At 42.5% G+C, this 24,105-nt stretch overlaps 1 protein-coding gene across 1 annotated transcript in view; it reads right to left on the bottom strand.

The window, feature by feature from the left end:
* Positions 1-13,229: 13,229 nt before the first annotated feature.
* clmpa (CXADR like membrane protein a) overlaps positions 13,230-24,105 on the bottom strand; it is a 151,015-nt gene continuing 140,139 nt past the window's right edge. The window contains exons 4-7 of the mRNA XM_084319844.1: positions 23,311-23,478; positions 18,177-18,299; positions 16,012-16,153; positions 13,230-13,988 (exon numbers count right to left, since the gene is read on the bottom strand). Of these exons, the coding sequence (XP_084175970.1) occupies positions 13,622-13,988; positions 16,012-16,153; positions 18,177-18,299; positions 23,311-23,478 (800 nt within the window). The 3' untranslated portion in view covers positions 13,230-13,621. The remainder of the gene's footprint in view (positions 13,989-16,011; positions 16,154-18,176; positions 18,300-23,310; positions 23,479-24,105) is intronic.

The following is a 24,105-nucleotide window of genomic DNA, read 5'->3' as shown; positions in this document are numbered from 1 at the left end:
AACTTTCAAGTTTATTTCTATTGGTCATAGACAGTATGTTAACATGAGGTCAACGGTACAATGAAATGTGTTGGATGAGCCAGGTCGGCTCAGCAATAGGAGCACTAGACGCATTAGAGCACTAGATAATGTAAATTAGATGGAAATCAAAGGAAATAGACATGGAATAACCATATACAATGAGGATTTGTGTGAAAAAGTTAAAGTGAGTATAATTAAGAGTGAGATGTGAAGAAGTTAAAGGCCCATTTGCAGGTTAAACCCTACTCTTCAATTATGGGTTTACATCATTGGTATCTAATTTCATTATTTATTTTTTTCCATTTGACTCAGAAAGGGTTAAAAATTTCCACGCACGAATAACATGTATGGAGCCAATCAAAAAGCTTATCAGACGCTATCAGTGCCGTGACGTCACTGCAGGTAACTTTCCCCTACTTCTGATCCACTACAAGGAGTTTTGACGAGTGCAGAAAGCTATTTCCTTGATCCAAATGGACGCCTTACAAGACGCAAATGGGTTTAATCGTCGGAGAGACTTTGATGGACCAGCTACAACTGCATTTTTGGTAGTTATAAGGTTTTTAATGTCGTAAAAACATTTACCACTAGGCAGCCTGTTGTTCAGTACGGAGCCGCTATTGGTCTGTTAGGCGTTGTCGCTAGGCCTGCCGCGATAAGCAATAAATCGATTAATTGCCGCGATAATTAAAATGAATGCAATGATTTTGACGGGCGCGATTAATTGCTATTTGCGCGTTTGTTTTAATGAGGCGGAACCAGTGCCCCTTGTCAGTCTCTCTCCGTGTGGGGGGCCGCTGGCGTTACTACAGAGCACAGCACGGGAGCTCCGTGGGGCAGTAGCAACGCCACATATAGCTTAACTACATTTCTCAATAGTGTTGCTCCTTTTAACCAAGTAGCGTTATTTGTAGTGTAACGTTAGAATAACACAGAATAACGTTAATACAATTACATGCATCATTGTTTACAATGAACGGGTGGGGCTAGTCAAAGGACTGGAGACGGGGACAAGTTAAACATGAATTAATTTATTATAACGGGTCGTTTTCGAGTCGTGCTGCAGTGCCTACGCACCACAGCTATTCTATTATATACTGCTTTGACGCTTCCTCCTCATCGTTGATTGCCTGTAGTAGCTGCATCTAACGTTAGTAGCTAACGTTAAAACTAAAAAACACAACCGGACAAGACAAGTTGTCGGCTAGGATAATCACAACAATACTTCCGGTCCGGTCGGTGGGCTTCAAAATAAAAGTCTTAAACACCGGAAAAGACGGAGCGGTGGGCTTCAAAATAAAAGTTTTGGGAAATAAATTTCTCAAAAAAATTCTCTAACCGGTCGCAATAATATCGCTTATCGCGATATTTTCGGGGGCAATTAATCGCCCAGCAAAATGTGTTATCGTGGCAGGCCTAGTTGTCGCCTTATCCCCGGGTCATAGTACCAAGCTGGCTATATGGCTCTGGCTAACGTTACCCCGCTAACGTTAGCATTATGTCTACTGTCGTGAACCATTTTTAAATCGGGGCATGTAGAAGAGTTTGGGGAACGAGTAAAATGTGCAGGTCCTCTTCTCAGACCTGTGGGGCAAAGCACTGCACGCATCATGCCGGCTAGCAAGCTACACGTCACGGCATGTTGATACGATAGTAGCCGCTTTCTTGACTGTGATGCGCTCGGTCACGAAAGGGGCTACCACGATAGCTAACTAACGTTAACGTTACAAGCTCAAACACCTTATAACTGACTGTCGTGTCCATAAGTTCCCTGGCAGAATACTTTGTTTGTGAGGACAAAAGTATACAAAGAGGAGAGAACTATTCCGCCCTCAGTGTGTGTCTGTACACAAATAAACGGGTAGTGAACAAGAGTAAAGGAGATGCAGAAGCTGGAGCAAAGTTGATTGTCTTTACTGTTGTCTGTTCTCCATTACAAATTTTGTAAAACTGAAATACACAAAAAAGAATATGTATCACACAATTGTTGTCAATGACATTGCATTACAGTATGCAATACAAGTACAATATGTACAAAGTTCACTCAACTAAAATATGAAACCGAAAGTCCTTTGAGCTGACTGAGATTAGCATAGCATTAGCAATACAGGTAGGCTAACCAGGAGCTAACACAAATATATCCAAAACGAAGCAAACATGTTAACTGAGCATTCACAGATGACTCAGACATCTATAAATGAAATACGATATGATGCTTGCACAATACAAACTTACAAGCAATAATTTCCAAGGCACAAACAGAGCTGGAAAACAGGAGCTGCAGCTGAGAGCAGACCTCATGGCAAAACACCGTCTGGATAATGAAAAATAGCTGACCTGGCAGCGTCACATGACTGAATCAGCCAATAGCGTCAAAGCTAGAACGGGCTAAATAAAATGAGTGCACTACTCAAAACATCCACAAGAGGGAAAAACACAATGACCAAAACTAGTTCGAATAAAACATGACAAGAACCATTTTAAATCGGGGCATGTTAGGAGTTTCGGGAATGCTGGCTAGCAAGCAAGCTAACTTAGCTACTAACGTTATATACACAATATGTACAACGACACAATGATTTACATTATTACAAATATGGTAACGTGGTTGTGGCTTTTACAAATAGTGGTTAGCTTTAGAGATAAATGGCTATGATCATGGAGCACTAGTGTTAGGTCACGGTGAAACAGATAGCCACAGATTCCTTGGCTAGTAATAACAAGAAGGCTCTGCTTCCTGCCACTACCTGCCTGTGATTCTCAGGCCCCATCATTAAGATGACACACGCACGTTATGAACCATGGATTAAAATATCCACGTGCGTGGTGGTTGTGGTTGGGCAAACAAAATGTTTGATAAAAACGTTAAAACTGGGTCAATTTCGGAGGCGGTTAGGTGGCGTAGCGGAGATTGCGTTCGTCACCAACCCCGGAGCTGTGAGCTCCAGCTCACAGCTCCGGGGTTGTCACCAGCTTGGCTGGCCGTTCACACTAATACAATTGGCTGTATTAGAGGGTGGGAGAAGCTGGCGGGGTGGGTCCGGGTCGTTGTAAACAGCGACTCCTACAGTTCGGTCGGGGCGCCTGCTAAGCGCGGATAGGACCTGAGTGGGATAGTGTGATCCTTCCAAAAGAAGCGGTTGATTGGCTGGACGTGTGTCGGAGGAAGCACGTGATAGCCTCCACTCTCCCAGATGATCTGACTGTGGGGGGTAAGTGCGCAGCGACCAGGAAGGGGATTGGGAATTGGCATACGACTAACATTGGGATGGGAGAAAATCGGAGGAAAATGGAGGGGGAAAAAGATAATAAAAAAAAAAAAAAAAAAACTGGGTCAATTTCGATAGAAGCAATAAGATAATACTGATTATAATAGTAATACTATCCAATGTTCAGTCAGTCAGCATTCAATTAGATCTAACAACATTAAACAATAGATTAGCATTCAATTAACTAAATGTCTATACTACTTCACATAATATGGATGGGAGCATATGTCTATGTTCCCCGGGTCCTATGTTCCCCGATTGATTGATTGAACATTTTAGACCACCAGCCCTGATTCCAAACTCTAACCTTAACCAACTTCGAAAGAGGGCCTAAGCTTAACCAGTTCGAAACAAGGCGGACATTAATAATTAATAAAATAATACAAATTAATAAAATGTTCAATCAATTAATCAATCAATCGGGGAACATAGGACCCGGGGACCATAGGGATGAGGATGATCCCGTATGGATACACAAACAGGTGTCTTCATACAGCAACGATACTCCTCAACTGCCATTCAACAAATTATATGATGACTCACGTTGAATCTGTGATGCACACACTGGTCATTAAACATTTGGTTAGAAGTATTTGGCGAACAAAAGGTGATTTGAAGAACAGAGCATAGCTGGCTACTCTGCTGAGCTGATAGAGAAAATGGAGGGCATGCTCCAGCAGGGTAATTATTAGCAACTTGGTGCAGGTGTGTGAGAACAACCGTCTTCAACTACTACTTACAGTACTGAGTAGGCCTTTGGGAGCATTTTGACAACAGGCCTATTGCAGTTGTGGTACAACTTTACACTTTTGAAAAAAATCTCTGAAAACGTGCTTGTGAAAGTTTGTATCCTGTTGCTTATGAGGGGAATGTTTTGAACTTGCTTTATAATACATGTGTCCCTGTCCGGCATCAAGACGATTGGCTACTGTGTTATGTAATAGCAACGTTTCACCACTAGAGACCAGCATTGGCTTTAGACTAGATTTAGAAACCTGTCCTCTGGTGAGTGAATCATGTATTGTCATGTTCAATGAAACAAACCAAGCAGATGCTTGGAACAAGATAGGACATTGTTTGCTGATGCTACCTGGATAAGCACTCTATTGCCCTCTACACATTGAATGTAGAACGTATACCAAAGGCCCTTCAGTGTTTCGGGGTCATGCCTCCCTCCCTGTCAAGCAGTTCCCTTGATTACAGAGCCAGCACTTGATTAAGTACCACCCTTGGATTGATTGATTGATTGATTGATTGATTGATTGATTGGTTGATTGATTGATTGATTGAAAACCGTATTAACAGATTGCAGAATGGGTACAATACAGTACAGCTCAATACAAACAACTGCTAAGAGGATGCAGACCAGACCTTTTTTTTGTCTTGTTTACATAAGGGTCCCCCATTTTCAATTAATCAAGACATACTTATGATATACAAGACAATGACACACATACAGTACTGTTTAAGAAAAAGAGATCATAAAAAAATATACATCCGAAGGGGAAGAAACTGTACATTGGCGGATTTTGACATTTACCAGGGCCAGTTTCTAATTGCAGCCACCCTCTGAGGAGGCACCATTAGAATTGTGTATTATCATGCTGCTGTTCACCCCTAAACTGTTAAAACCATGAAATATGAGGCTGACTTGGGCGGCTGGGTGGTGCAGCGGACATTGCGCTCGTCACCAACGCAAGAGACACCGGGTTCGAATCCGGCTGTCGCCGTTGCCTCCGGCTTGGGCCGGCCGTCATACTAACTCAATTGGCAGAGTTAGCGGGTGGAAGTCGATGGGTGGTAATCTGGACGTTGTGAACAGTGACTCCTACAGGTCGGTTGGGGGGACGCCTGCACAGCAGAGACAGGAAATGGCGGGGGTAGTGTGAGCCTCCCACATGTTACACCTCCGCCAATGAGAGTCCGCGCTGGCAGGTGAAAAGATGTGACAGGCTGCCTCCTCGTGTATCGGAGGGGACACGTGATGCAAGGCTTCTATCCTCCCTACAACCGGCCCGTGGGGGGCATATGCGTGCAATGTTCAAGACAGGGGAGGGGAGAATTGGCACAGCGAAATTGGGATGGGAGAAAAAATTGAAAAATAGGAGAAAAAGTGGATAAAAAAAAATATATATGAGGCTGACTGCACTTAGGATATGTGGCGCCTCCTAGAGGGCAATATATCATACTAGGAACAAGCCATCATCTAAAATACTGCAGGGCTCTCTGTGGAGCAGGATTGGGATCAATTCACTTCCAAATCACTCAATTACAATTTTAAACAAAACATGCTGTTTACTTGCTGCCAATAGAACATTCAGTCTCATTTAGCTTGGATAATACAATTTACATACTGTATTTAATTTTTTAAGAAAACCCACTTCCTCATTTTGGTGATTTTAAAGTTAATTTAACCCAACCCTGAGTATAGAGATAATTTAGTTGATTCTGAAGTTTCCAACTACTTTAATGTCTGTATTGAGCACTCATACCAGGTGGTTCTCATATCACCATTTCATATGGCATCGCACACACACGCGGGCTCACTCACTTGCAGGGTCTACAGCAATTCATATATTGTAGACTATTTTGTGTGCCTCATGTAAGATGCGTGCTAATTACCTGTGGACACAAGGCACACAAGGAATAACTGACAGTGTGGCTGCCTTAAAATGCTATACTTATGTTTGACACCTTGTCTGTCACCTTGTTGACAGCATAATCTGGAGGGACATTATCTATGTATGGCCAGTAACTGCTGGCTCGCTTCACTAACGAGCGGTGCTCAAGGGTACAAGAGCTCACGGAACTCCCATCTGGTATTTCCACCTGCAACCATATGGTCAGACGTCTACAACATGCCCTTCACTGCAGATATCTAATTTGGTACCAGAGGGTGGGCGTGTAGGTCTCCTGTTTGTCTGAAAGGGCAATCAAAGGTCAAAGTTGATCACAAGACGCCCCCCATCTGCGTGTGCTTTCAGGTACAGTTAGTTAGCAGTAGTGTTCCAGCTTGCTTGCACACAGCTATGTAAGTACAGTTATACTTCAAGCCAGGGCATCGTACAGTAAAGTCAGGGTGTAAAGTTCAGATCTTTTAGGGGATCATTTCATATTCATTCAGTAGAAAAGGAATCTGTTGTTTTTGTCTCGTTTAGGAGAACGTTGTAGAAATCAGAAAATCATAAATAAGTCTATTAGCTTTGATGGGGGTTAATGTTACTCTCAAGGCATGGCATACACGCCCAATGGTTACAGCATTCTGTAGATCAGAACTGTTCATATTTTCTGTTCCCAACCCAATTCAATAAGGAATTGTGTATAATACCAAGTACTGAGTTAATTGCAGTTTGGTTTTGTTCAGCATATAAGGCAAGCTACTGTAGGGCAAATGCAACAATAACATTTCTTGTCATGGGACTGCATCAACTAATCAATTATGCCATTTAATAGACAAACATGCAAAATAGCTTTTGTTTATCCTCATCTAAATAAATGTAATTATGTAAAGAATTTCACTTAAGATTTAGTGTTTATTAAAGACAAATTCACATTTGTGAATATTTATGTGATTAATTGATGTGCCTACAATTTCAGAAAATAATTGAACCAAGCTACAACTGCCATAGTTCCACAGGGTGAAAGACTGTCGGAAGGGGAACAGTGAAGACAATTAGTCGATGTGTATCCTCGTCAAATGCTTTATTACAAAAAAAAAGGTACTTAGATATTGTACAAATATACATTTTTCACTCAAGAGGTGAGCTATGTACATGGCCTTTTTGGTTTAGCCTAAATCAAATAAAAGCATGACATTGACATTATGAGCACAAGAAGAGAGGTGACTGAAGAGTCCCTTTGAGCACTGTATTGTTACCATACACCTTCTTTACAGTGAGTTAGAAAGGATTTCACACAAGCACGAATGGAGGCTACACAAAAGTGCAAAGTAATTAGTATTGCATACATTAAAACGAAACAGAAAAATCTGGGAAAAAAATTGAAAATCTTTATGAATTTACAGTTTGAATTGAATACGCATCACAATTAATTTACAATATTATAATTTCTATATTTATTTATATAAGCATTGAGTGATTTTTCTTTTCTCTAGTTAGGTATGACATGCATATAGCCATCATTCTTCAGCTTTTATGGTGAATTCTTCTTCTTAAATCTACCATTTACTTTACATTGTGTTTACGGTACCATATCTATCTCAAGAGTCATACTCAGACTGTAACATCCAACAGTCCAACTTGAATGATTACCAATAATGATGGAAGTTTTCTTACTAGTTAGAGCCATGTCCTTTGAAGTTGCCTTCTTGGTATGGCAAGCAATGGCAATACCTGTGTTTGGAATATACTGTACCAGCCTGTGTTCGAAGCTAACATTTCATCTTACTCTATTGTCTGCCACCAAGGACATTCCAGGGAAAACACTCCGACAGGGCTCAAAGACATGGGCAGTAAAGAATTGGGCTGCGGAACTTGGGACTTCAGTTGAGCCCCTTTGGATTAAAGGAGAACCTGTCAAGCCACATACCCACCTCATCAAGGGGCTGTTATCGAGTTGCATTCAATCATGTACCTGGCTTTTCTGTATTGGCTTATGGGAGATTCAATGGTATTTCATGTAATCAGGGGATCTCCCTCAGGTATTATCACCTCATCTCTCCACTCATCCGTCTCCGGGCCTGAAGGAGCTGTTGGAACCAGTGGCAGCAGAGCTGGAATCACTCTAGAGACCCCAGCAAGACAAAGTGGCTGTTCTCACCGGCCTGTCTGACTTAATGATCCATGACTCAAACAGCACGACTCTTAGCATTTGACTTATGGTACAAAGATATAATCCAAAATCTCCTTGGTATGAACCCATTTCTCCATAAAAGAAATGCCATGCATTTGGACTTTCTCAAGTTGCAATTGTACATTCTAATCCTAAACCAAACAAATACACATGGTGATTGTCACTGGTAGAGACAGTAGTCCCGGTGTTCTGCTTTGTTTATGAATTCTATACATTGGGAAGTTACACAACAAACCTGCAGGATTGGGGATCTGCTGTGTGTTACAGTACGTCACCTGTCACAGTATGAGTATTCCTGTGTGTTACAGTACGTCACCTGTCACAGTATGAGTATTCCTGTGTGTTACAGTACGTCACCTGTCACAGTATGAGTATTCCTGTGTGTTACAGTACGTCACCTGTCACAGTATGAGTATTCTGCTGTGTGTTACAGTACGTCACCTGTCACAGTATGAGTATTCTGCTGTGTGTTACAGTACGTCACCTGTCACAGTATGAGTATTCCTGTGTGTTACAGTACGTCACCTGTCACAGTACGAGTATTCCTGTGTGTTACAGTACGTCACCTGTCACAGTATGAGTATTCTGCTGTGTGTTACAGTACGTCACCTGTCACAGTATGAGTATTCTGCTGTGTGTTACAGTACGTCACCTGTCACAGTATGAGTATTCTGCTGTGTGTTACAGTACGTCACCTGTCACAGTATGAGTATTCCTGTGTGTTACAGTACGTCACCTGTCACAGTATGAGTATTCCTGTGACATCAGTGTCACGGGAAACCGGACAAATTATATTCTAAACAAACACAAAACATCTGACCATCTCACGTGTCATTATCATCATTTAAAAAATGATATATATGGACAAAATCCTTACAAGTTACCATTAACCATTTAAACCCTGGCTGAAGTTAATTCACCTTCAATGCCCCTCTTGGTATTACGCTTTGTTTACATAAAAACAACAAAACGTGGTCTGATGCATGTGTGGATTGGATTTTAATGGGTACAAGGGAGGGGTTGCTATTGCTGGCCACACCTCAGGCAAGAAATTCTAATTAGTAACTTATTACAGTGTCAATTTCCCCAGACCTCTCTGGGCAGAGCCAGAGATGTGGCCACCAATAGCAACCCACACATTAGAAGTTAGAACATATGTCAACAAAGTACAATACCAAGAGGGCCTTTATTGCCTAGAGGCTGCTGTTTGACTGCATTACAGATTCCACCTTTAAGCAGATTCAAAGGTAAGACAACTATTGTACCTGTTTCCAAGGTCAATGCATAATTTTATAACAATTAATTTGAGCTACAGTATTAGTATGTCTATAAATAGCAATATTCCAACTTGAGATGCCATCTTGTTTTGCTAGTGCCGTTACAGTGGTACATATTATCCACATTTCTCTGTTAGCATGGCATAATTGGATATATCATTGGAAACCTTGACATATTTAATTAATTTTAAATGGTGAGCTAGATGAGAGTAAAGCCTGTTTATGCTAATAATGTTTTAAATGTAACTGAGACTCAGTGCAGCGGCTGACAGGGTTTAAACTGAGACTCAGTGCAGCGGCTGACAGGGTTTAAACTGAGACTCAGTGCAGCGGCTGACAGGGTTTAAACTGAGACTCAGTGCAGCGGCTGACAGGGTTTAAACTGAGACTCAGTGCAGCGGCTGACAGGGTTTAAACTGAGACTCAGTGCAGCGGCTGACAGGGTTTAAACTGAGACTCACTGCCAGGTTGGCAGGACTAGTGATTGGTCTGGATCCAGGCAAGGATGATGGCGTTTGCTTCGTAGAGAAGGATTTGGTGATTGATGTTAGAGCACCAAGATACATGTTCTGTGGATAAGGGTACGTTTGATTCACAGCTGATAACACTACTAAAGACTAAATATTATTTGGATATGGAAAATTCAAACAGTTTTCCATTCATTGGGCACACAAAACCCATGGAGCAGCTCCAGATTTCACATCTTGATAACATCATACTGCTTAATTATCAGGTTATTGTCGTTTAGGAGCTACTAATGGCCATATTGATTAGATTGTCATTGATGTTTAACGTATATGAACTCTTAAAATAAACAGTATCAGTGTCAGTTACATTAGATTCAGCTCAACACCTCGTCCATCCCATGCACTATGTGTTGCAGGAGAGCAGGAAGGAGGAAGCGGCCATGGCGCTGTGATCATGTTGCTTTTCCCCAAACACAACCACTGGGCTGAAAGCAAGGATCCCTTTCATTTCTATGTATGACAAGGTCAGATAAGCCATATTTTTATTTTACATATTGGATTTAATGTGGAATCATCTGACAAAAGTTGAACAAAACTATGTTTCAAGAGCTCTTTCTCCACCAGGTAGGAGGTTGTGTGTGTATGGGGGGGGGGGGGGGGTGTCATGTAGTTGGAACAGTATTAAGAATATACAGTATCTTTGGCTCTGATGCAGCCACGTGTGAATCGTGTTAGTCATGGGCTGAGAATGTGTGTGACATTCTTTCCTGCACAGCTGGTCCTGTGTGGTCCTATGTAGCTCAATGGACAGGGCGCTTGGTGCTGTAAGCACGGCACTAACACTGTCAGGGTTAGGGGTCCTATGTAGACAGGGCGCTTGGTGCTGTAAGCACGGCAATAACACTGTCAGGGTTAGGGGTCCTATGTAGACAGGGCGCTTGGTGCTGTAAGCACGGCACTAACACTGTCAGGGGTCCTATGTAGACAGAGTGCTTGGTGCTGTAAGCACGGCACTAACACTGTCAGGGGTCCTATGTAGACAGAGTGCTTGGTGCTGTAAGCACGGCACTAACACTGTCAGGGGTCCTATGTAGACAGAGTGCTTGGTGCTGTAAGCACGGCACTAACACTGTCAGGGGTCCTATGTAGACAGGGTGCTTGGTGCTGTAAGCACGGCACTAACACTGTCAGGGGTCCTATGTAGACAGGGCGCTTGGTGCTGTAAGCACAGCACTAACACTGTCAGGGGTCCTATGTAGACAGGGCGCTTGGTGCTGTAAGCACGGCACTAACACTGTCAGGGTTAGGGGTCCTATGTAGACAGAGTGCTTGGTGCTGTAAGCACAGCACTAACACTGTCAGGGTTAGGGGTTTGATTTCCACTGGGTGCCACCGATACCGAATCAATGTATGCAGTTATTAGTAATTCTATTGTAAAGCGCTTTGAATAGAAATGCAGTCATTCAACTACAGTGCAGGAGGAAACCTGCGTGGTGGTGCGGTAATATTCACATGAGTAAGTAAGGTAAGTGGTGACTTATATAATAAACGTATATAATAAACGTATATAATAAACGTATATAATAAACGTATTATGTTAAACAGAGGAAATGAGATCGGGGTCTGTGGCGGGGACATGGAAACAGGATTGGTTTTCTGTAGCAGAGACGTGGGGCAGTAGCGGAGGCGTGGTGCATGGGAGTTTGTGTGCATTATAAGGTGTGCTGTAGATGCCGGTTGGTATTGAGCTCTCTAAAAAAAAAAAAAAAAAAAAATGAGCTGTGAATATTCCCAGCATGTTCCTCATGTGAGCCATTTAAAACGCATCATGCAATATTTTGATGAATGTATATTTTGAGTTAACTCTTACAAGTGTGTATGTGTTACGCAAGGCACTCTTCAGGGTAATTTAGAAGTTCTAATGTAGGCCTACCTTAAAAAGAGTGCATTGTATGATATGATATGATCTCTATCTAGAAATGATTCTCTGAGCCTTATAAATGTAACATATTAAATGTGGAAGGTTCACACTTTGTAAATCCATGCAAGTGAAAAAAATAATATATATATATATATAGATATAGTACACATCTCATATAGCGGCACATTCTTACAGTTATTCATTCACTTCAATGAAATAAAGTTATTTTACACCAAGAAAGAAAGGAAAAAAGAAAGAAAGAAAGAAAGGAATAAAGAAAGAAAGAAAGAAAGAAAGAAAGAAAGAAAGAAAGAAAGAAAGAAAGAAAGAAAGAAAGAAAGAAAGAAAGAAAGAAAGAAAGAAAGAAAGAAAGAAAGAAAGAAAGAAAGAAAGAAATTGTAAACCATCAAAAATGGCACTTCGTCATTAAGGGCAATCCTCAAACAATCTGTTTACTTTCTGTTTCTGTAAATTACATGTTTACATGTCTCAACATTTAAACACATTTTCAAACTTCTCTCAGCTTGAAATATTACAAGCACACATAACCATATCCTGTGGACTAAACATACTGCAAAGGATTACTGTGCATATCCAGACAATGAGTACAATGTAGCCTATAGCTAGCTAATGATCAACTCAAAGGAAGCAGTGACAAAATCACTTGACCATTTGAAAAATGATTAACATAACGACCCACCAATCAAACGGTCATTACAAGGGTATTCAGAAAATCAACAAAGAAATTTTTTCCTTGACAACCTTGTTTGACAATAATGATGAAATCCAGCGACCACTGGAACCGGGATTCTATTTTGGACAGAGCAGGTGAATTCATGTGAATGAAACTTTTAAAATGCTGGTCCCGTGTCAGCCCCAGGAGTTACTTCCTCACCAGTGACTCAAGCTTCGTAACACAGGAAGCTTGCGTCACTGGGGTTCTCTATGGCTGAAGAAGTGTGTTGGACACAGTGACGGTAAAGGAGGTGGGGATTATAGCATCTTTACAAACGCTCAGTGATGCTAACGTTGCCTCTCATTGTGACACATGGGTGGAATCATTTGACAAGTGAGGGGGCCACCCATCCCTTCTGCGACATCATCAGATCGGGTGTAATTCCCTGGCCAAACAAATCACCATGCTGTTAAGTGTAAAATGGCTTATGTAAGAGGAGACCGTTTGATTTGAGGTGTGACAGGTGTGATGCAGAGATATTTTCTCCACTTGCTGTGTTATATCTTTGTTCCTTGCGTCTTGTCTATTCCTTCTGTAACCTGGCTCATCCATTGCAGATGCACCCAGGGTGAGTGGTCTTGGTTTGTTCTCCAGATTCAGGTAGGGACTGTGCACTGTGTACCACACTTTATCTACACTTATTTTTTCCAATCCAGCTCCTGTTCGCTCCTTTGGTTCCCTCCCTCCCTCCCTCCCTCCCTCCCTCCCTGGTAGACACATCCTTCTCTTTCCTCTAAACAGCCGAGTGCTCCTTTGACTCGAAACACCTCCCACACATTGTGTTCCAGATCATTGAACCTCATAAAACACTGTCACTTTCAGCGCAGGCGGAGCCCGGATGGAAGTGTAAATGTCCCAGGAGGACACCGTAGAGTTTGTTCCCAATAGTTTGTACAGTATAGGGCAGTGGAGTCACTACTAAAGTCACTACTAAGTGTGAGTCAGGGATTTCTTGATGGCGGGTGGTGTTAGTATAAGCTAGATGATAAGGCTGAGTCTTAATCAGTATCTCACTCTTGGGTCTTGGCTGTTGGGGACGCGCCTCATGCTGTGTGTCCCGAGGCTGCCGGTGTTGCTGTGTTCGTCTGTCATCTCTCTCTCAGCCCCTGCGTCACTTCCTACACAGTCTGGAAGGCCTTGGTTTGAGCGGGTATCATGACGGGCGTGGCCCCCATGCGGGTCAGGTTCCCGGGGCTTAGCTTGGGGGGTGGGCTGGACTTAGTTGAGCTGGAGCTGGTAGTTGTGGAGGTGGGTGGTGTCTTGGGGACCACCTGGGTGTAGGCAGGGGGAGACTGAAGGAAAGCGGAGGGATGGCCGCCCTCCTTGAGGGCTGCCACAGCGGGCACACATGGCCGTTGTCCGCGGGCGATGGCGTTGTGCACCATGGACTGGGTGGAGGAGGTGCCGGAGCGAGAGCTGCCGGAGCGGGACGAGGAGAGGGAGTTGGGCTTCACCAGCTTGGCCTTGGGTGCCTCTGCATCCTCTCTGGAAAACAAAAGAAGAAAGAAAAGGGTTTTAGAACGTCAAAGTATATCCACTTTGTTTTTACACTTGCACTAATTTCCTCTGTGTAAACAGGACAAGAGTGACTGTCTACCCTTTCTCTCCCTGCATTGCTGGCTACATTATTGATGGCCAGCCGGGCCCAGGAGCCTGCATAATTCATTGACACTCGAAAATCGGCAGCAGCACAAATGGCGCCATATCACGCTAAAAATAAAAATGCAGTTGTAACAGGTAGTCTCAGTGTATCTGGTATCATTTAGGGATGTTGAATATAGCCCTGTTGTCAACGGTAAATAGGATTTCTACGACAGAGTTTCTACGAGGAAACAGAGTCACGCTATACATGGGGTTAAGTGCTATGTTAAGTGCTAGGGGGGAGAAACAGTAATGCCTTAGGAGCTGAGGCAATTAGATGGCAATGCTAAACTGATGCTTGAGGCAAGAGCTGGTCGTGGCTGCTGCTGCTATGAGACCCTTGAATAGCAAGTGAAAGTGGCCCAAATCAGATTTTCTTTGCTCAGAATGTGACTCAGATATGGGTTTTTTTATGACGGTGTGTACAGCACTAATCACATGTAATCTGATCTTTTCAATTCTGAATTGGGACACTTTCATAATATGAAAAACCACATACATATTATGTGGTCATATATCAGATACAGGACTTTAACGTCACTCTAGATTGACATTCATCACAATTCTGCACTGATGGGAGTCACTCTGTGAATACAAACATACAAAACAGCTGTGATGGAGGTGGTCAGTGAAGGGACAGTGAGGTGTTTACCTTACACATATTTGGGGTGATACTTATGTACAAGCAAAACTTGAGGGGACATATCATAACCAGTCTGTGTTTGAAAGCATATTGAAAGAAGAAATGGCTCTCTTTCACCTCCCCCTCACCCCCATTATCATCTGCTCACAAATTAGCTGGCCTCCACTGTACATCAATTTATACATTCAACCATAAACTGTGACTTGAGTGTCCTCGTTCGTTGTTGTTATTTGCCCATGGAGGTCAGTTCAGGAGCGTGGCCAGTTTACACTGGAATTTGATATTCGCCACATTTAAAAAAGAATGTGAACGGCAAACAAATCAGAATTGAGAACCAAGGTTTGCAGTGTGAACGTAGCCTTAGAAACATGGTACTCTTTTGCTTAAAATCTAAATCAAACTCTAGTGTTCTACACCTAATCTAACGTCTAGTGTTCTACATCTAATCTAAACTCTAGTGTTCTACACCTAATCTAAAGTCTAGCATTCTACACCTAATCTAACGTCTAGTGTTCTACATCTAATCTAAACTCTAGTGTTCTACACCTAATCTAACGTCTAGTGTTCTACACCTAATCTAAAGTCTAGTGTTCTACACCTAATCTAAAATCTAGTGTTCTACACCTAATCTAAAGTCTAGTGTTCTACACCTAATCTAAAGTCTAGTGTTCTACACCTAATCTAAAATCTAATGTTCTACACCTAATCTAAAGTCTAGCATTCTACACCTAATCTAATATGTAGTGTTCTACACCTAATCTAACATCTAGTGTTCTACACCTAATCTAGTCTAGTGTTCTACACCTAATCTAACATGTAGTGTTCTACACCTAATCTAACATCTAGTGTTCTACACCTAATCTAGTCTAGTGTTCTACACCTAATCTAACATGTAGTGTTCTACACCTAATCTAGTCTAGTGTTCTACACCTAATCTAATGTCTAGTGTTCTACACCTAATCTAACATCTAGTGTTCTACACCTAATCTAGTCTAGTGTTCTACACCTAATCTAATGTCTAGTGTTCTACACCTAATCTAACATCTAGTGTTCTACACCTAATCTAAAGGCTAGTGTTCTACACCTAATCTAAAGTCTAAACTGGTGAGTGTTGTCTTGATACAAGTGCACGTATAGTGTGATTATGTTTGATAAACATGTGTCCAGTTGATCCTGTACCTGATTTAATTAGTTTGATAAACATGCGTGCAGTTGATCTTGTACCTGATTTCATTGGGAGTTTCCTCCTCTTCATATTTCTTCATCTCCTTCTTGCGGAACACCAACCAGATGATGAGGATGATGAGGAAGACACCAAAGGACACGCCTACCACAGCACCTGCTACAACACCCATCCCCCTTACATCTGAACACACACACACACACACACACACACATACATTGTAGTTTAGGGGTCTCATAGCTAGAGTAAGGGCAATCATCGATTATTGAGTCCATGTAAACAAACTATACATCTTTGCAACATCAGTGTATTAAAATTACATTACAATATACATCTTTGCTGTATTTTCATTCTCTTATTGATGTCATAATAAACTAACCTACACTGTAGCACTCAACACTTTGATGAACATTGTTACTCAGCTGATAGAGTTGTGCCCTTCCTGATGACTTGTCATACAGAACTTGTAAGTCGCTTTGGATAAAAGCATCAGCTAAATGACTAAATGTAAATGTAAATGTAATACAACAATGACCACACAGATGCAACATCATAACTCCTTAACACTTTCGGGGCCATTCACGTATACGTTATTGGGCGCCAACGGTTAACGGATCGTTTTCCCTTTTCTTCGATTTTAATATCCTATTCAATGTCAGGGACCTGTATGTTGCCGTTAAAAGGCATACTGGGACTCCGAAGGTGCAGTACCGGCCAGATCCTGCTAGTAAGCAGTATCGAGAGTGCAGTAAACCCTGTTCCAGACCGGGTGCTACACTCAAATGGCTCCGGACGGACTTTTCTAGTAATGGGAAACCTAGGGCTTCACTCGATCGCATTGATTGGTTTTGGGACCCCCGATCCATATGTTGTGGTGGGTTATGTCGTGGACCAGATGGACATAGGATGGACCAGATGGCGATCAAATAATTGGAATATTATTTTTTGAATACCACCGACCACAGGTAAGGACAATCTGACGTCAATTTCAGCTTGATCGTGCAAGGTTATCATACCCATCCCCCTGATCGGCGTGTGTTGTGGTAATAACGCATGCCGTTACTGGCAATCAAATAATCAGAAACGACCCCCCCCCCCTTCATGCATTCATAATGAAACATAATACCTATCATATGCATTTGATTTGAAAATAGTAGCGGGTCGAAACGCCAATGGTTTTAGTAGAATTCACGTTGCGCCCTATAGCCAGCCTCGCAGGAATTAGCCTGGATCATTCCGAAATTATACTCATATTCACCACAGGATAACGCGTGAACGTATTCATGAAAACAAATATTCTTTTTTGCATCTTGAACGGAAGATAGTTACTGTCAAATGACCATTGTATCCATAGCTATAATATAAAATATAGATTTAGCTCTACAAACAAGGTGACACACAGTGAAACTATGTAATGAAAACCTGGCCGTGCTAGCACATGATGGGGAAATCGAATGGCGCCGAATGTGTTAAAGGGGCACTTCACCAAAAAACAATGCAGATTCATTTTATTCATCCAGAAATTCTGAACAGTTTTGCACACATTCATTTAGTTTGACAGTTATTCAGAGTAAATTAGTTTGAATATTGTCACCAGTGATGTTATTGGGGACACTGAATCCTTGTGTTGTGTTAATTACAGCTCAATGCAATTATAAGGTAGCAGTCTCTATAAGACAAGGTATTGCTAGTCTTTTATCAACATCATTTAATTGTGCTGTAATTAACACAACACAATGGAAGTTCCACTCCAAGGCCATTAGAAAACAATATTCTGGTCATCCTTGACAACCATGTGGTCATTCAGCAGCAACCACTGAGACAGGAACCTTCTTCCGCTACAGAGTCAACCAGAGAAACAAAAGGAGATAGCAGTAGGCCTACATGCAACAAGCTGGTGTTCCCATATGCTATTGTAGTTGTAGTTGGCATAACATTGCAGGTTTAATGTGACATTTCAGAGCTTGGCACCAAGTTCTGTGAGACTGCAGCTAACTCATGTCAAAGACAAAGAGTCCACATGGATGTGAAAGAGACTACGAGCGTTTAGCCTTTGCCAGGCTTGGCTAGCACCTTGCTCACAAGCTTGGTCCCGTTGTAGATAAGCTACATCCAGTGTTTTCATCTAAACATTGGCAAAACATAATTATACAGTATATGGATAGCCAGGGGCAAGGGTTTTGGCAGGGAAGGCTCCTCCACTCACAGTGCATCTTGACCTCCACAGTGCAGCTCTCCTCCCCCACATCGTTGCTGGCAGTACACTTGTAGACACCAGCACTGTCCTTAGTCAAGTTCCTCAATGTCACTATCTCTGGATTTTTCAAATCTGAAAAGCAAGGCAACATACATTAGATTGCATTCATAATGCATTTATCTGTTGTAAATTGTTTCTTTCTATACAGTATATCTATATTTTGTATGAAAACTGTATGATTGTATTGCTTCCATGTGGCAAATAAAACTCTGCATCTGAATTTTTTTTAATAGTGGGAAAATGTGTGATGGGAAGGCACTATGCTACTTAGTTCATGCATTGTGTCCGTTTGATTACTATAGACACAAGAGATTCTATGAATGATTGTACCTTTATGTGTAGTATAGTAACTAGGGGTGGAACGGTACGCATTCGAACCGTACACCGTTCGGTACGACCTCCACGGTTTGGGGCATGTGTGTGTAATGGAGGTACCGCGAGTATATCCACAGTCACGATGGACTTCAAGTGTTGTGAAGTGACTGTGGCACGTTGCGGTACTGCAAGTAAAACTCACTCCCCCTTAAAAAGGCATACAGACACATTACCAAGAAGTGAATTCACCTCTTGGTATAGTGGTCTGCGATGTCGCCCGCGGTGTGGGAGACCGGGATTCGACTCCCACTCAGGGCATGTCAAATAAGACCGGTTTCATGTGTATTGTTCGGTTATTGGGATGCGTTAGCCTCAAGCTAGGCTAACGTTACGTTAGCCACGAGCTAACTAACTTTAGCCGCAAGCTAACTGATGTTAGCCGCAAGCAAACCGTGGAAACGCTCACAGCAAAGTAACTCTACGACACCAGAGTGGGGAAGGGGGGTATATTGATGAGGCTTGACAACAGAGGTTCAAAGATAACTGTTTGTGTTCAATAACGAGCCAGGAGATTAGAACGTGTGTGTTAACTGTGCCGTGCGTCTGTATTAACACAACATTTACATCCTGGTCCCTGCTGAGACGTACCAACTCCACACACCACTGTGGGGGGGGGTTTAACATTACCCATTCCCTTGTAACATCTCCTCTTTTTCTTTTTTGATAACAGTTACAACATTCCTTAGTGCAAATCATTATTAATAGTAACCCGATAAACATCCTTACTTAAAACCCTAATCATATTTTCTGTGACTTTTCCTTTTTGATAAGAAAGTCTAGTGCTGGTTGAGCATATGCATACTTTATGTTGATGGCCTTTGTCTATAATGTGGCCACAAAAATGGAAAGGTTTAATTATTTTGTTTGTTTGCACTAAGTTAATACTTTGACAAATGTTGCCTATATTTTTCAGTCAGTTCGGTCTTTGTGTGCCAAACAAACCGCTGTAAACTTTTTTTTCTTCAAATAAATGAGAAGCATGTCTACATTTTTGGAGTATTCAATTTCTTTTTTAATAAAAAACAACGTATCGAATCGAACCGAAAACCGTGACCACAAAACCGCGATACTGTACGAACCGAACCGTGGATTTTGTGAACCGTTCCACCCCTAATAGTAACCATTACCCACAGGAGGAAAATCATTCACGCGTCTGGGTGTGTTGCTATGGTTTCCCAATATTTCTGACCAGAGAACCTGAACGCAAGTTGAGTCGTGAGTAAAGCTTTCAACGTAAGAAGTCAGAGCTTCCCAGATGCATATGAAGGCACCCTAAGACTTTCTTTGTACCTTTATTTACCCTGGGTAGATTTGTACCTTTATTTACCCTGGGTAGATTTGTACCTTTATTTACCCATGGTAGATTTGTACCTTTATTTACCCAGAGTAGATTTGCTGATCACATAATGCTCTTTTTCAGCAATGCCCTGCTTCACACTCACACAATTGACCTATCTCAAACAAGAGGGCATGGTTTTGAGATTAACACACCTGGGAGCTACCATCTCCAACCACAGTTTGCTAAAGTTCACCGGAGCAGTTACTGGATTATGTTTATTGTTCAAGGGCACTTTAGCAGTGAGTGTTGAGGGAGCACGTGTCCCCTCCGGTACACAAGGAGGCAGCCTGTCACATCTTTTCACCTGCCAGCGCGGACTCTCATTGGCGAGGTGTAACGTGTGGGAGGCTCACACTACCCCCGCTATTTCCTGTCTCTGCTGTGCAGGCGTCCCCCAACCGACCTGTAGGAGTCGCTGTCCACAACGTCCAGATTACCACCCATCGACTTCCACCCACTGACTCTGCCAATTGAGTTAGTATGACGGCCGGCCCAAGCCGGAGGCAATGCTGACACCCGGATTCGAGACCGGAGTCTCTTGCATTGGTGACGAGCGCAATATCCGCTGCGCCACCCAGCCGCCCTAGCTAACGCTAGTTTCCAAAGGAGAGGAGATAGACACCGCGGCTCACATGCACAAATGCAGCTACAGGCAATCGATGATGAGGAGGAAGATCTGCTGATTTTAATCGACAAGAGAGAGAGAGCGAGTCAAAGCCGTATATAATATGGTGCGGTCGTAGGCACGACAGCGCAGCTCGAACTACCTGTTGTATTAAATTAATTGATTGATGTTTAACTTGTCCCTGTGTCCAGTCCTTTCGACTGGTCCCACCCGTTCATTGTAAACAATGATGCATGTAATTGTATTAACGTTACTGTGTGTTGTAGCTATGTTAATAATGCGCATGCGGGTTAAGGGAGAGGTGGGCTATTGCGTCATCGGTTCAGGAAATATGCATACTGGCTTGTAAAGACGGGAACGCAAGGGTGGCGTTGATTGTTTGATTTATTGCGTCTTCAGATTTGTTCACTCTGGGACCCGTTCTCAGAAAATAGCATATTCAGGCTCCCAGAACGCAGTTACATCTGGACGAAACGTGCATACTGTACGATAAAATACTTGGCGGATACACCCAAAATCATCGTCGTCTGGACAAGGCCTTATTCACTCACTTCTCTTTAGGCCACTACTAACCCCGAAATGTACTTAAGCAAAGTACTTGAGTACCGTAAAACTTAATTTGAAAGCAGAGTCCCTTTTACTGGCCTTTATTAAACATTTTGACAAATGAAGGCCGGTCTCAATTAGAAGGGAAACGCAACAGCGAGACATATCTCCATTATCTCTATCTCCCCCCGGCTGATTTAGCTTGATGTGCATGTAGTAGCTCCACTTACAGTATGTAGCTCTTGCTCCCCCCTCTCTCTCAACACAAATCCAACCAACATAGGCTAGACATAGTGACCATCCATGATTTAACTCTCTCTCTCTCTCTCTCTCTCTCTCTCTCTCTCTCTCTCTCTCTCTCTCTCTCTCTCTCTCTCTCTCTCTCTCTCTCTCTCTCTCTCTCTCTCTCTCTCTCTCTCTCTCTCTCTCATCTTCACAAATCAAGTTTAGTAAACTTCATATGCCATACTAAGATTTTGAAACCACTTCACATGATGACTGCTGCACTGCACACTGTGTCTTGAAACATCACCAGCACTACAGATTGGCAACTAATTTAGCTTTGCAGCTACGTGGGCACCACTTATGGTGTTTGGAAATACTTTCTCCTAACAGTGTACGAACACTTACTCTTAAAGGATACGGTCAGTGTCATTTTATTGTTTTCTTATTGTCACGATAGCCTACAGAAAGACCAAAACCTACATGATGTTATTCTAATCGCAACATTGACGATCAATGGAAAAGGGTTATTCAGTCATGCTTCTATACGACACAATGGGTATTTGTCATCTTTGTGAGAGGCAGTTGTTGAGTGTGTGGATGATGAATTGGGTGTTGCAGCTTGGCCAGCAGTGTGACTGTGGAAGCAGCCAGTTGGGAGCACCGTACAAACACACACAGGCAGATCGTCAGAAGAACACAACATGGAACGGAGGAGTAAACAGCACAATCTGGTGCACAGATTTACACCAACGACCAACTTGCACTCTGTGCTTGCCACAGAGCTCCCTCATACACCCTTTAGCTTGGCTTGCACCATGCAACAGGGGTAGACTGGCATTATATCCACTCAACCAAACATGTTATAGTATTACATTGGGTGAGACAATATTTTCAAAAGTGGTCCTAACCACAGGATATAGTCTGAAGGCTAGGCTACAAAGTTATGGCTGTATGTTCCTTATTAGGTTTTATTCACACTTGCTGATTCATGTCTGTGAAGTTGTCTGCTCTTATCCAGTTGCAGTTGTTAAATTGAATGGAGATGCTTCTCTTTTAAGTGGTGCCTCATTTTCTAATACTGTGCACAGGTGCCGATTCCGGTTTCCAAACCTAATTTTGAACCGGCTGGCGCGTTCAGACCGAAAATTCATTGGTTTGGAACCTGAAAAGTTGGTTGTCAGCTGGTACCAAACAAGTATTTGTTCCTTGCAAACCATGACATCATCAGTGGGCGTGTCGTGTCCTATTCTAGGCTGTGAAGATAAGGGGAAGAAGCAAGGAGACGAAGGCAGCGGCTGACAACAATGTCCAAGTCAATGGAAAAAGATAATTTGCAATGTCTGCCGAGGAAACAAAATTCTTGGTGGCGATTTGGGCATCAGCAGAGTTCCAGGAAAAACTAGAGAGTAGTACTAGAAAGAGCAAGCTGTATGCCCAACTTGTGGAAGAGATGGCTAAGGCTGGGTTCACTAGAATGTCAGACCAAATAATTAATTAATTAATTATTTATACATTTTTCTTCCACCTGCCTTGTGCATTGAGCATTGAGCAACTCCCTCCGTGGATGTTTCCACTGTACATATCCTACTCTTACTAGTTACGCTGCTGGCCAGTAGTAGTCCTACTGTCTCTATTTATTTAATACAACTCTGTACATACATCTGATTAGCACTACACTCAGTAGTACTAATTTGTACCCAGTTTAACCACCTGTACATTGTATATTGCTGTTGTACTTTACTGCTACATATGACAAACCTATTTTTGTTGTACTGTACTTGTGCTGTATAATGACAATACATTTGAATCGAATCTAATCTTACACTGGTGTGAACGCAGGCTGGTTCGCCAGAAAGCACCAAGGTTCCGAGACTCCAGAACGGAACCAGAACCATGTCTGTCTGAAAGCGGCCACAGTGTGCTTACCTACGAGGGCCAGTGGAATCTACCGGACAGTATCTCAGAGTGCTTACCTACGAGGGCCAGTGGGGGCAGCTTGCCCAGGTACTTGCCCTTGTCCAGGACCCTCTCCCACTTGTAGTGGATGGGGTCAGAGCCATCGGCAGACTTACAGCTCATCTTCACGTCACCTCCCTCCAAGAGTCTGCCCTCCATCCAACAACGAGGCTTGGATGGTTTCACTGCAGACAGAGGCGCACAAATACAAACATAAGAACAGATTAATATTTCCTACTGTGTAGGCTGTTTTTGTAGTCAAATCAGCTTATTACACTGAATGCCATATGTTCAGTTTTCTATGAATACAATTGAATATGTGAAGAAATGGTGGAGGCAGTATTAGGCAAAAACTAATCCATTCAAAACCCAGTGTTTAACTTCAAAAACACATGGGTGTCAATCTGAAGATTTGGTTGTTTTTCTCAATTCCTGACAACTATTTTGGAGATGTGAGGTTTTTGCCCGACAGCAATGCAGAAGAGCAGCACAGTGGAAGCTCCACCAGAAGGTACGAGTGTAGTCAGAAATAGATCTTGTTCCACTGGTGTTGCTATGTGTCTGTCGAGCAGGGCCGTTTCTGTCTATATGCGTATAGGGCCCCTGAAGCCACCAGAGAACATGAACTATCCGCTAGCTAGCAGAATGTGGCTTTGCCAGGAAACATAACAAACAAGAAAAGATTAATAATAGATGTTAGCTAGTTAACGTGATATTGTAGCACTGCAGCCACCTTGAGATAAGAGTTTGCATTTGCTAGGAACAGCCCTGCTGCAGGGAGAGAGGAAAAGAAAGAACAAGGGAAGTTCAGA

Source organism: Notolepis coatsorum (assembly GCF_963971535.1).
Source record: "Notolepis coatsorum genome assembly, chromosome: 8".
In the NCBI taxonomy this organism is placed as follows: domain Eukaryota; kingdom Metazoa; phylum Chordata; class Actinopteri; order Aulopiformes; family Paralepididae; genus Notolepis; species Notolepis coatsorum.
Note: the sequence above shows the minus strand (reverse complement) of the source record. Positions and strands in the feature narration are given on the sequence as shown.